Raw genomic sequence first — 13,634 nt, 5'->3', positions numbered from 1 at the left:
AGTTCATAGTCTAAAATTCTGCATATAAAATACTTTAGCATTTTTGTGGTTTTTAAAACTAAGAATAATAAGGAGTGTAGCTATAGTAGAAAGTTATCAGTAAAGAAAGAAAATGTAAAAATATCTCAGAAGCTGCTATATGTGTAATGTCATTTCACTTTACAGACTGGACAGCATGACCTCTGCTAACTTAATTTGGTGCATAGCATAATTTTATGTTAGCAAAAAATTAACAAGAGAATAGGAGTCACATTGCAATCTGACCTCTATTTGGCTTAACAAGGGTCTGGCACTGCTACTGATATCTAGCTGACTGGAAATTCTGGTTATTCAATACGTCTTCCAGGTAATTATTTCTTCAATAGATTCTATTGATCTATTTAAAACTGATCTCCAGTACATATCTCCATTGCTAGGAGGGGATGAATGGGGACTATTGGCTTGCTTCTAGGTGTCATTCATTAATTACCCGGTATGTGACCCATAATAGCTCCATATAAAAATCATTCTTCTTTTCGGGGAGGATAGAAAATTATCAACTACCCAAGAATTTCAAATAATTTTGGCTTAAGAACATAAACTAGAAATTCAACAACTCACTTTGCTGTCAGAGTCTCCATAGTAGGCAGCTGTCAGCACAGTTCCCTCATAACAGCACTGTCAGAGTTCACTTTGCTGAAATACCTCTTTCAGCACAGCAGTAGCTGAACAGTACCCCAATGAACTACAGGAGAATATATAAGGCTTTTAAAAGTTATTATTATTATTCTTTGAATGAACTTCCTACTCTCATTCAGTGACCTGAAATTGAAATTGTTGATTTAGTATTAAACTGCTTTTAATAATATAGAATTTTAACCTTTGCAAATCTATTTGTTTTCTTTCTATGGCTGGATATGAACACAACTGAAATTCAGCTAATTATTTTAATAGGTTGTCTTTTGTCTCATTTTGAGGAAAGATGACTAGAGACAAAAGGATTGTCCCCAGTCCCTGCACACAGAAAGTAATTTTGGAGTAGATGATGAGCAGATCAGTGATCAGTTCATTTCTGATTTATGAATAACTGCAAACTCTATTTGGTTTACAAATAAATTTCAGGCTGATATTTTCCAGTGAATATTTGTCAGTGACATACAATTGGCTACAACTGTCAATTAAGCTGAAGAGTCTGAAATAAACAGCATATAATTCAACTAGAAATTGTATTAAAATTGTTAATAGACTTTGACAAAAGTATTTAAAAGGATGCTTTCAGCCTTTGTGAATACTGTTGTTACACTAAATACAGCAAGTCCATAATCTATATGCAAAGTTCATGTAACTGCTTTACTCATAACTGTAAAAGTGAATCTGCAAGAACAACCAGCAGTTCTTAAGAAGCAAGACTAAGACTTTCATGGAAATTCCTTACAGAAAAATACAAGATTTATGTCACTAAATTCTGTTCTGCTTTTCACAGTTATCAATCATTATACTGAGTCAAGGTGCCCTCTTTTTGAGACAATGAAGGAGAACTAATTATCCTATAGCAGACTGGAGTTAATTGAAAAAAAGTCTACACAATTCTACATGAATAGCCTTTTATTTGGAATGTGTTCTAGAGATATGCACTTCTATTTTGGACTAAAGAAACCACAGACACTACTGCCTGCTCTTCATTATTTTTGTTGGGTTTTTTGTTTGTTTTGGGTTTGGTTTTCTTTGTTTGTTCTGTTTGTTTTACAGCGGCTGCAAAAAACCAAAAATTAGAATGTAATTATACACCTCATGGAGTCTAGAGGCTCTGCTGTTCCCTTACAGTCCTGTGTATGACAGAAAACTGAAGCAGTTACATGCTGCTAGTGGTATGTTAAAATATCACTGGCAGAAAAAGGGCTTTTCATTGTGCTCTCCTGAGTATGTTGGGAGTAGCTGGACTACCTGTAGCTAAAGATAAACCACACCATTAAAACTGGCTTCTCAGTCACAAAACTGTGCACAACACCTCAAAACAGTGCTTTTAATTTAAGAAACCTAATTTTCCAGAGCGTAAAAGTATAAAAAATCTGAAACTTCCTATGGGTACTAATTTCTATTAGTGTTTCTCAGCAGATGTCTACAGAGAGACAACAAAACAGTGAGGAGGCATCAGCATAAGATGTAATGACTGTTGCATGCTGCTAGCATAACCATTATCAAGGTTTTGGATGGTATAGAGCAAAGGAGAATCTTTGGGGAAGAAAGAGAGACAAAATGGTTCTCCCATCAGTTCCTGGAATGAGTCTTTGAATAAGACACCAAATGGATGAGGAAGGCATGATTGCACATCAACTGCATAGCAGCAAAAGCTTAATATAAAATCTGAGGGGTGGACTCATGAGACCCTAAGTGTTCCCGGCATGCTGATGAAAAGAACATTTTGTTAGTGACTGCAAGGAGAAAGCATCATTGAATTTGCTGCAGAAAGGAGTAGAAATCATAGGCCATGTCTAAAATATGACCTGAGCTACAATCAAACTCATCAGGCAATGGATATTAGGGGACAAATAATAAATTCATCTGGGCTTGAACTGAATTTAAGACAGTTAAATAATGGTTTGGATTTTACTGGACAGAAAGATATGCTTGGAAATGAGACAGAAATAATGTGTGTTATTAAGAAAGTAAGTTACATTTCAGTCTAGGGATAATATCACCCATATGAGAGAAGAAAAAAGGGAGAATAACAGATGACAGTAGAGAAGTCTGAAGAATACTTTGGTTATAGATCGCCTCTAGTCTAGGTTGCATCCTTTGGAGCAGATAGGTGAAACTATCTCTTGTTCTCAGAATCAAAGTTGAACATCAATTTGTACATTAATACAGATGAAGCATCTGTAGTAGTAATAATAATAATAATAGTACATTAATACTGACCAAGGATCCACTATTCAGTGCGAGTTCAAAGTTATACCATGACCTTAGCAGCTCCAGCAACTGTAACTAAAGAGAGCAGTGACAAATGGAACTAGACTAAACACATTCACTGAAAGTTATTCATCAGGTTAGGTTTGGAAAAGCTATTGTGATGCAAATTAAGAGAAGGATTTGCAAGAAATGCAATCACATATGATCAATGTTTTGAAGACCTGCTCAGAAGGTGCTTGGATTTCTCAGATATATAGAGAGAAATTAGGTACTTTGCCTCATCCTGTAATATCAGTCATTGTGATACTCATCATAAAAACCAGATTAGACACATATAATCTATCAATTGGATAATGTTTTGCTGATCATATAATTTATAAAGAAAAAATCTTACTGTTTACTAACAACTTTTAACTGAAGGCTACATAACTTCAACAAATTCAGCTTTTAGCTATTAACTCATCAATTATGTTATCTAGAATGTATTTATTTACTTTTTTAAACCATCACAGGACTCAGAACCATAATTATGAAGTAAACATGCCTGCTCATAGCTTTAGAATTAAGCAATTTGCTTTGTTTTCCAGTAATATCAGAGATTCAGTGTTTCTGTTCAGGATATCTTCTTCAAAATTAAAAAGAACCCAAAACAAACCATGGTTTTAATAACACTTTCTGAGAATTTATAAATAGATTTCTTCTGTTCTTTTATAAATTCAAATGAAGATAAGTTTTGCAGCTAGCTGTTCATCAGCTACTAACTGTTTCATTTGTTCTTGTACAGTCCCTGCACAGGACACTCATTAAACTTTCTGTGTGATTACAACTCGAAGACTTTCATTTTAATAAACTACATTTGATTTCTAGAGGGCTTTTTTTCTTGCCATTAGTCATTCTATTTCCTCTTTCTTAGATCCTAATGTTCAACCAGAGAAAATAACAGTTAGCTCAGGTCTCTTTAAAAATGACTGATGATTCCCATTTATGTGACTGGAACAAACGCACTTTGTTCTTATCAAAATGGCAACTGCCTCTATAGTGCTCTAGCTGAAGGAATCCTGTATTATTTATCAAGTCTGTACATGGCCGTCATGCTGAAAGAGGACAAGTCTGCCCAAGTTTCTCAATAAGCAACGATTTTATGAAACAACACTTAAAAGCAGATAAACATTAAGTTATAGATAATAATGACAATTTTCCAGGGTTGCTGCTTTTTAGACTATCTTTAGTTATGAAGCCAATTTATTAAAAAAGACATAGAGAATACCAGCATCATGAAAAACCATATATTTTAAATTATTAAGTTCTACTCTACATTTACAGAGACAATTATGTATTCATCATATTTAAGAAAATATAATAAAGAAAAATTAATTGTATAGACTTTTATAATATATTCTCCTATCTAATTTATCTTGTTTTCTTTAAGTGACAATTTTGCCTCTCCTGAGTCAACAGTGAGCATGCTGAGGATTTTTACACATTTCTGTAGTGCTTTTTACCCATGTCAGCAATATACATTCTCAATGAGGATCCCATTGCATTTCAATTTCTGAAATTATAAAACTCTATATATGTACTTTTAATATAAGTGGCTATGATACATAGACATAAATTTCTCACTCTAAAAGATAATTACTGATATGGGGATTCATACAGTGAACAATTTTATATTCAGAAATACTGATATATGACACATACCTTGACTTTTTCCAAGTGGTCCTGCAGAGAGTCAATTAGCAGATCCCCCACTGGCTGCCAGGACCCCTTGAATGCCTCAGCCTGGCGTAGCTTCAGGTCCAGTTCATCCATTGCCTCTTGAAGGCCCTGCAGTCTTTCAAGAGCATCGTCGATCTTCTTTTGCCGATCAGCAGACTGAAGATTCAGTTTATCCCACTCAGTTCTGACCTCATCTGCTTGCCTTTGCAGAAGTTTAGTGACATTATGGGCTCTTTCCTCAGGTGACAGATCTAAATGTGAAAGTGAAGAGGATTTTAAGACATGTTCTGTCTTAGAACTAAAACAGTTGCCACCTGGGTAAGTTCAAGTCTTGGTAAGAAACTCTTCATAACCAAAGGCAAGCGTGAAATTTGTTTTATTAATGTATTCTCATTTGAAAATCTCTTACAAAACTTAAATCCTGCCACCATAAAAGTCAGCAAAATATGCATTTAAGTACATAAAGGCATTTTGAAACATGCAAGGTGTAGCTAGAAGTTTATCAGCTGATTCAGCACAATATTTCAGCACATAGATAAATATTAATCACTGGGAAGCTTTTGCTGCAATTAGGTGGATTTGGGATCTCCTGTAGTACTGAGACTACAAGGTGAATTTTAGCTTAAATTGCAGCTTTGAGACCTCAAATGAGGCTATAATTATAGGCAGGTCCTGAAGGTTTAAAGGCAGTTTCAAAATCTGCTTATAAATATGCATGTCTATTTAGTACCACAGTGTTCAGAAGGATTGCTAAGGCTTGCTTTCATCTATATTTTTAGCTTAGTTTCTGAATACTGGCATTCAGCTTGAAGTGTAAAAGGAATGCTTTCAGACCGGCTGGCAGGATTTATTTAATCATTGCTGATCATCACTGATCTTTCCAGCAACATGTTATTACCCTGTTCTTGCTTCAATTACCTCTGGGCTCTGGGCAGACCTTCTCCACTGCCTCCACAGGCTGCTCGGCCAGGAAGATTCGCACAGTCTCAAGGGCACTCCTGATAACAGGTTCTTTTGTTTTTAGCTCCCTCTTGAAAGTCTAAGAAACAAAATTATTGTAAGTGGATCTATAAAGAAATACCAAGTCAGAATACCAATGTCAGAACAGAATTTCCAGTAACAGTTTCCACATGTGTATGACAAGAAGGAACAAAACACACACACAAAGATTTAAAAGAATCAGCTTTTGCTTAACCTGAAATCACATTGTATTCAGAAGAGCAAATGCATTCAATGTATTCATTGTATTCACATTGTATTCAAAAGAGCATACAGCATTTTGCTTTCTTCAGCAACAGCTCCTTTTACTACCTCTCTACACCCTGCTTTTAAATGACCATCAGTAAGTTCCTCAAGATTAGTATTAGATACTTGGTAGGTTACTGAAAGTATGCATATCTCAGTATTTGTTTATTAATTATCTATTTTTGTTAATGAGAATATAAGATTCTATCAATCTGATTCCAAATGGACACCACACAAAAATGCAGATGAAACCCAGCTTGTGGGTTGCTTGTTGCACTGGGTCTTCTGCATGTTGCAGTGAACTCATCTAACTGATCCTTACCACCCTTTTATTTCAATGTTTTCTTCTGTATTTATGAAACATTGTTGAACGCATACTGTTTCAAGCAGGACAGAGGTAAAATATGCAGGTAATTTAATAGTACATTGTAACACAAACCACAATACTGCAAAAAGGATACACATATGCCATGTGTAGAAAACAGATATTTTGCTGCAGGGATTAGAAAATTCTCTTTACAACACTGGCATTATATAAGCTTCTAACATAATAAATTCACCAATTCAGTTAAATTAATTATTAAACAAAATTTGTATTTCTATGTGAACTAATGAAGGATTATAAATTCAATATTAAAAAGTTCATTATACTTTGAATTGTATTTGATATGTGACTCTTTGTACAGGAAATACCTACCAGAACTAATAATGGGGACATGTATAGTTTATAATATGAGCACTCACAGGTAAAAATTTCTTAACACATTTCAGGAAAATAAACTTAAGGAAATAACTACATTATTGTACTACAGATATTTAAATACACTTTTTATTAAATGGTCAAGAACTGACCATAAAGTTTGTAGCTGTGCTTGGGAAAACCCTTTAGCAAAGTCTGCTTTGCTGAAGGAAATAACAAAGGAAAAAATCTTCATTTTGTGTCAAACACAATAATGGGACTGGAAGATTTTCACAGAGTCTATCTGCTATCATAAGGGAATCTGTCATTTGATTAATACCTGAGATAAATGTTTTAAACAATCATGTTGACCTATAAAAGACAATATCAACTTTTACAAATAAAGAAGTGTATATTAACAAGTACACTCCCACTGGACATTGTTTTGCATAAAAAACTGAGTGGAGATACTACAGGGCTGAATGAAAAATGTCCAACTCAGGCATTTTTAGGTTTATAATTCTTATAATTTGTACTTGACTCTTGCATGAAGTGCGATAGAAAGAGGAAATATAATAAGCCTTTTTCATGCCTCCAGATGAGGAAAATCTATTCCTTTAATTAGCCTTTGTGTGCATCTCACATCATGTCCCACTAGAATGGTCTGGCAGGTCTGCAGGTCAAGTAAGCCAGCAGGAAGCATAACTTAAAATCCAGCACGGTAATTTCCATGGACTGTGTGCTGCGCTCTCTGCTGATAGTGTTAAAAGTAACATCAACAGTCAAACTCGCTTAAACCAGTGTTTTCTAAAATTAAATGGTATAACAGCTTAAAGATATAGTATGCTTTAGAAATGTCTCCAAAAGTTTGTCTGTGCCCCAAACCAGTCAAAAAGGAAGCACTTGCACAAGGGTCTGTTCTGCAAACACACACCAACAGCAGGAAGGAGTCACAGATATTCCAAGGGAACACAGAAATACACTGATGTAGAGGACAGTTAAAAGCCAGAAACGCCTCTGAACTATGCATTTGGGAATGAGTAGTCCTGCTGTAAGGAGTGCTGCTGCTGTAGACAGGTCACCCCAGCTATGTACATGTGCACACCAGGAGAAGCACAAAAAAATACGCTCTTTCTTTTCATATGCTCTTTTCAGCTTGTACTGTTTTTGCAGAAAACTAAAGCAATCAAATACACTGAGTGGCATTATCTTTCCAGAAGAGGTTTAAAGCCACATTCCTCCTGTACCTCTTGTGCAACAGAAGAACATATGTGCACTGCATCCCATTAAGCCTGTGAGCAGGAATCATTGTATCTTCCTCAAAACAATAGAGAAATGCTAATAGAATCTTCTGATTTTGCATATCTTGTATTTTGTCACAAATAGAAAAAGTGTCTTTCTTTATTAATAAAGGAAAACTGAGCCAATGTGTTAAACGGTTTTTTTGCCCCAACTTTTCCTCTCTGAATGTTGGAGCTGGTGGAGGCAATTATAGTCCGTAAATCCTGAGTTATAGAACCGTACACAGTATGGTGTTGAGATCTATTTACAGTTCTCATCTCCTTCCCTAATTTTGATCAGCAGATTTCTACTGAGTTAAAATATGTTTCAATTAAAGAAATTTGAAAAGGAGAGGATGAAAAAAACATGAGGCTGAAGCAGTAGCACAGAACAGCATTAAAAATAATGAATGTTTATTTCATACTAACCCATTCCAAAAAGTTCTTACTGTATGAAGATAAAGCAGCTTTTCTAAATTAGAGTTTTGTTGTGATATATGTACATACAACCAGTAAAAATCGTAAGTAGCAATAAAAGACATTTTTTCTTCTTTTGGAGAAAAAAAAAAGAAATTTATCCTGACAAATACATCTTTATCATAACTAGACCATCACTGAAAGCAGAATTAGCCTAAATGAATTTCTAATGTACAGCTAATGATTGCAGGCTAATTTCATTGAATTCCTTAACTTCTTCCACACTTTGTGGTGACTGTAGAGGAAATCGAATACACATAATGTATGACCTGACAAAAAAGTAAGTAAACTACTTTATTTAAGCATGTCTATTTGTCATCAACACTACAGCAGTAATGGCATTCTGTCCACCATTTTAATAATGCATATATTGATCAGCTTATCTCAGACCTCCACTACCACCTCATGAGTGTCCTTAAATCTCTTTAAATGAAGAAACAACAATTGTTTAAATTGAAAAATGAAAATATAATGAGAAAAGAGTAGCATTAGGAAAAGTAACATTCATCTCTGCTTAAAAATTAGGAGTTTTTGCTTTCAGTGTGTTTTAAATCGAAAGAGTACAAGTAGATTAATTCAATGTGTTTGCCAAACTGAATGCTTTTCAAAAAATGGTGTTTGTCCCAATTGTTAAAAGTAGATATCAGCTGTGCCCCTATAACTGGTTAGTGTCTTGAAGCAGGAACTGTACTCCTCCTTAGGCAGTGATGCTACAGATTTCATGTGAAAGGGTTTCCACGGAAGCATTAATAGGTACCTCCTATGTTCATAAATGCTATTTATGCTGTTAATAAAATCACTACACAGCAAATGAGGCAACTCTTAAAAGAATGAAAGACATAGCAGGCTATCTGCATGATGCCTAAGTTACTTAAATTAGATTAACAGTAATGCACGCAGTTGGTAATTCAATTTCACTAAAGTAATATTGTGATACTTAGTAAAACAAGGAAAAAACTAAGATACTTAAACCATGTTTTGAAGAACAGGAGTATTTTTTATCATTGACTAACACCATCACCACTCCTCCCCACATTTTAAGACTTTGGAATAGAGACAATTTCTTCAGATGCCAAAAATTGACAAAATGACCTACTATATATATAAGTTCAAACAAATAGCAGTTATGTGGTTGTGTTTGGGATACATTCCAAATTGCCTTGTCTAAAAAGCACCTCACATTTATATCACAACAAAGATTTTAACTGTGTGGATACCCCTGTTCTCAGTTGAGTTCAAGCTCTCCTCTGGCATCAATTCAAGCATTTAAAATTTTCATCTGAATCCTACTCTTAAAATTTTTAAAGCAAATCTTGGCAACTAGGAGCACTCAAGTGGTAAGAACTGACTTCTTTTCATCTCTTTTATGAATCTCTGTGGTATTCCAGATGGTCTTCTAAATGATAGAGAGGTTAAATATGTTTACTCTTCTTTAAATTTTATCTTTAAGGGAAAAAAATAAAATCAGTTTGCAACACTTTTTTAAAAAAGGATTCAGGCATAAAACCATGTTGGCATTCATCTTGCTATTTCTCAATTGAATCAGTTAAACTGCATATAAATAGTGTTTCCCTGATGAGGTTTATTCACTTCTCCAATGAAGAACTTACCTGGGTTCAGTTCTGGCATTACCTGACAAAGACAATCCTTCACAGAAGGAAAAATGCTGTACTTATGAAGAAAGACCAAAACTGGAAGTTTTAGTCATTTAATGGTCAGATCTGGTAGATGGTTTTCTTGTTTACTGAAGACTAATTTCCAGCAGTGACATTCAAGAGAACAAAATGAACTGCCAGCAGATTCTTTTTCGCAAGATCAACACACAACTACTCTTTAGTGTTGCATCCAACACTGAGAGATAAGCTCTGCTCTTAAGCAAAGGCCCAAACCTCTTGAAAACAGCTTTCCAGTTCTGGGCTCCAGTTTCAAGCTAGATAATTGTACTCTTGTGAAAACATTTGAAAACATTTTTCTTATGTTCAGAAATGAGCTAAGCTGTTCATTGAGATACAGCCTTTATATATCTGCTTCTGTAAAAGAAACTTTTAGAGTAACAAAACCCATAATGTCCAGGGGGAAAAAAAACTCCAACCAACCAACCAACCAACCAACCAACCAACCAACCAACCAACCAACACCAAGTAGAAAACCTCCACGTTGCAAACATAGATTTTGTCAACGGCAACCTGAAGTTGACTTTCATGTTGACTGTTTCTCCCTCTGTCAGAGATATCTGAAGATCAGACAGGGCAAATTTCAAGTATTCTGTTTTGTTCTTTTTTCCACAGGGAATCAGCATACCTACAGCTAGAAAGACCTCACACTTCTGAAGTGCTACAGAAGGGGAAAAGGAAAATTACGTATTTCTAAAAAGAACTAAAACATTCTAGCTTTGATACTAAACAGGATGACCAAAGCTCTGTGTTATGTATCTGCAAGCGGCACAGAAGTTAAAAAAGTGACATCTATTTTATGAAGTCATTTTGCCCCTACTCATGGTATCTTACTTTTATGCAATAATTCTCATCCCTAAAGGTTCTAAATATTGCATTTGATTGGTTAGTGACAGAGAGATCACTTAGTTAATCACTGAAGACTTGACACCCTTATGATGAATTCTGGGAAACTCTTAAACCACTTATAGAGCGATATACAAAACTAAAATATTATGAGAAGTAATTTCCTTAGATAAAAAAAAAAAAAAATTTTCTTCTGTCTAGGAGAAAAATAATGTTTTCAAAGACTCAAATATTATTTAGATGGAAAAAGTTTTGTTGTAACAATTCTATAAAAATCCCTCTCTAACTCTTGTTTCGGCTCAGGAGTTGTCTTTGGAGAGGGTTTGAGTTAATGTCATGCTGAGTTAAAGCAACATCTATATTGCTTCTTTCATCCTGATATTCTGGATGGGCTTTAAAACTACTTTATGGAAGTTGCTACTTTATGTCTAGAACAGACCTCAGGCCTCTCTTAACTTTCATGGTTATATATAACACAACTTTCTTAGGTGAAAGGTGAAAAAAGGAATGGTGCTGCCCCATAAAGTCATGGATGTTTTCACCTTACTGTTTCTGTGATAGTGCTTTAAGTCCCACATAAAATTTTGTGAGAAAGACACATCCTACACATCACCTCTCCAGAGGGAAGACCTAGGAAATGTGAGAAAGATGCCCCTTGCAGAAAAGCATTATATTATCTTAGAAAAATTTGGCACTGAGAGAGAGATATTTTTTGTTCATCTTTCTCTTTTGCTTTCTCAATCATTTGGTGAAGATAGGTCCTTGACAAACTGCATTGGCACTACTTCCCATCAGTTTGTTGCAGTATCTGAATGCCTGTGTGCCTATGGAAAAATAGTGTGCCTGGCTGAATACAGGGCTTCCTGATTTTTCACAAACTCAGGGTTCCAAACAACTTCAAGCAGCAAGATATGTCATGTTCACTTTCCAAATCTGATGTCACTATCTGTTCTCAAATGTGTCCTTCCCATGAGGAAGGGCAATATATACAGCTACTTGATGAACGGAAAAAACACTGATCCTATTTTGTTTTATGGCACAATTTCACATTTCTCCATTAAGCAAAAAAATCAGAGATTTAGGAACTTCAGAAACAGTACCTTCTGTGGCAAGTTTCACAAAGGAAGTTACATATATGCAGCACAATGCTTTGAGAGAATGATCACTGGATTTGAAATATTCTCATGGAATCAAGCTGTCAGACTGATAATTTAAATTCTTCAATAAAAATTACATTTGCTTGAAATAACTTTTTAGATAGCACACTGAAGCATAATCAGACACCAAACAGGAAGTAAAACCCTCCCATAATGCCATTATTTTAACTAAAGACACATGTGGATGAAGGAGAGGAGAGCTTGAATGTATATTGTACTATAGAGGTACTAGAACTGTGATTTCGCATTCAGACCTGAATAGATCTCAATGGCATATGAAACTAAAGAGTGTTTAGATGAAAGCAGACATTGGGTTAGCATCAGACTGGTGTGAATTGATTGAACACAGGATACATACTTTGAGCATACCCTCATCAAAGAAAGAAATCCGTGTAAATCTTTGTATGAAGAATTATTCAGAAGTATCATTCTCAGGGTTGTTCATTTGATGGGCTTAAAAAAATCCCCATTTCTTGTACAGATGTTCAATTTAGGTCCCCTTTTAATACAAATCTTAGTCTAGAATGGTCCCCCATATGATGGTCTGCTATTAACTTTCTGTTAGAATTCCCTGATGAAACCAGTATGAACCACAGAGAGTTATCACAATAATTTCATGGTGGAGAGTTGTGCAATAGAGCTGATATCAGCTACTCTTTTCACAAATGTCCCCAAAATTCACACCAGGGTTTCAAAAAGTATACATGAAGTTGGAATGCCTGCTCTAGAAAAAAAGTCAGAACTACGTATTTAATCCTCAAAAATTACTAGGTTAGTAATTGTTCTATGAAATCTGCCTGTCTGTGATAGGACTCTGAAGGTCATGGTCATTAACAGTTCCTTCTCCAAAAGGCTGATTTTCTCTGCTGAGTTTGAAAGCCATAGCTGGAACTCCTTCCAACAAGGACTGTGTCATGCAGCACTAACCTGCCAAGAAAAAAGGAATGACCAAAATATAATTTAAAAGACCTCCATACCCGATGAATATCATTCTGTTTCTGCACAGTGGGAAGATCTCCACCAATGGGTGCTTGCTGTTTTAATTCATCCTCCTTCAACTGCAGCCATGCCAAAAGTTCCTGAAGAGAGAGATGTAATCGCTTCCACTGGTCAGTACTGGCTTCCAAATGGGATCTGAAAGCATGTGTTAAATATAAGACAGATTCAGTCACAGTGGAAGTAAGAACCAAAATGTACAAGCTTATTTACTGAGAAAGATCCTAGTGTTTCATTAACATAGTGATTTTTTAATAGCTTCAGGAGCTTTGAATTAGATTCTGGCAACACAGATCTAAATTTGATTCCCCACTCCTGCCTTTTTCTCACGTCTTGATTTTTGTATTTGATTGGTTGGGGTTTTTATAGTTTTTTTAGTTTTCCTCTTCAGCAGTGTGTAATGCCTGTGCTGAGTTGTCAGTCTCACTAGAAATGCACAAATGTTATGCAGGACTAGCATGAAAAATGTAGTCATCACTTAGGATTACTAGGACATTATTTAACTAAAATACAGATAGTAGTTTTCCAACTCAGTGAAGAGCAAGCATTGCTCCAAACCATGACACAAACCATTCAACTCACACACGAGTCATTCTCTTAATTTTTTAAAGTAAGAGAAACAATGCCATTCTTTAAAAAGTCATGAGGAAATTGCTAAAGCCAATAGAATCCT

General features: G+C 35.2%; 1 protein-coding gene across 11 annotated transcripts in view; it reads right to left on the bottom strand.

The window, feature by feature from the left end:
• The window catches only part of DMD (dystrophin), a 1,181,986-nt gene that overhangs the window by 182,657 nt on the left and 985,695 nt on the right, over positions 1–13,634 (bottom strand). For all 11 annotated transcript variants that reach the window (XM_069032076.1, XM_069032238.1, XM_069031841.1 and 8 more), the window contains 3 exons: positions 12,943–13,099; positions 5,527–5,647; positions 4,591–4,859 (listed from right to left, as the gene is read on the bottom strand). In XM_069032076.1, coding sequence (XP_068888177.1) covers positions 4,591–4,859; positions 5,527–5,647; positions 12,943–13,099 — 547 coding nt within the window. The remainder of the gene's footprint in view (positions 1–4,590; positions 4,860–5,526; positions 5,648–12,942; positions 13,100–13,634) is intronic.

This window comes from Aphelocoma coerulescens, chromosome 1, assembly GCF_041296385.1.
Source record: "Aphelocoma coerulescens isolate FSJ_1873_10779 chromosome 1, UR_Acoe_1.0, whole genome shotgun sequence".
Lineage (NCBI taxonomy): Eukaryota > Metazoa > Chordata > Aves > Passeriformes > Corvidae > Aphelocoma > Aphelocoma coerulescens.
The sequence above is the reverse complement of the archived record's forward strand: the minus strand, read 5'-3'. Positions and strand labels throughout refer to the sequence as shown.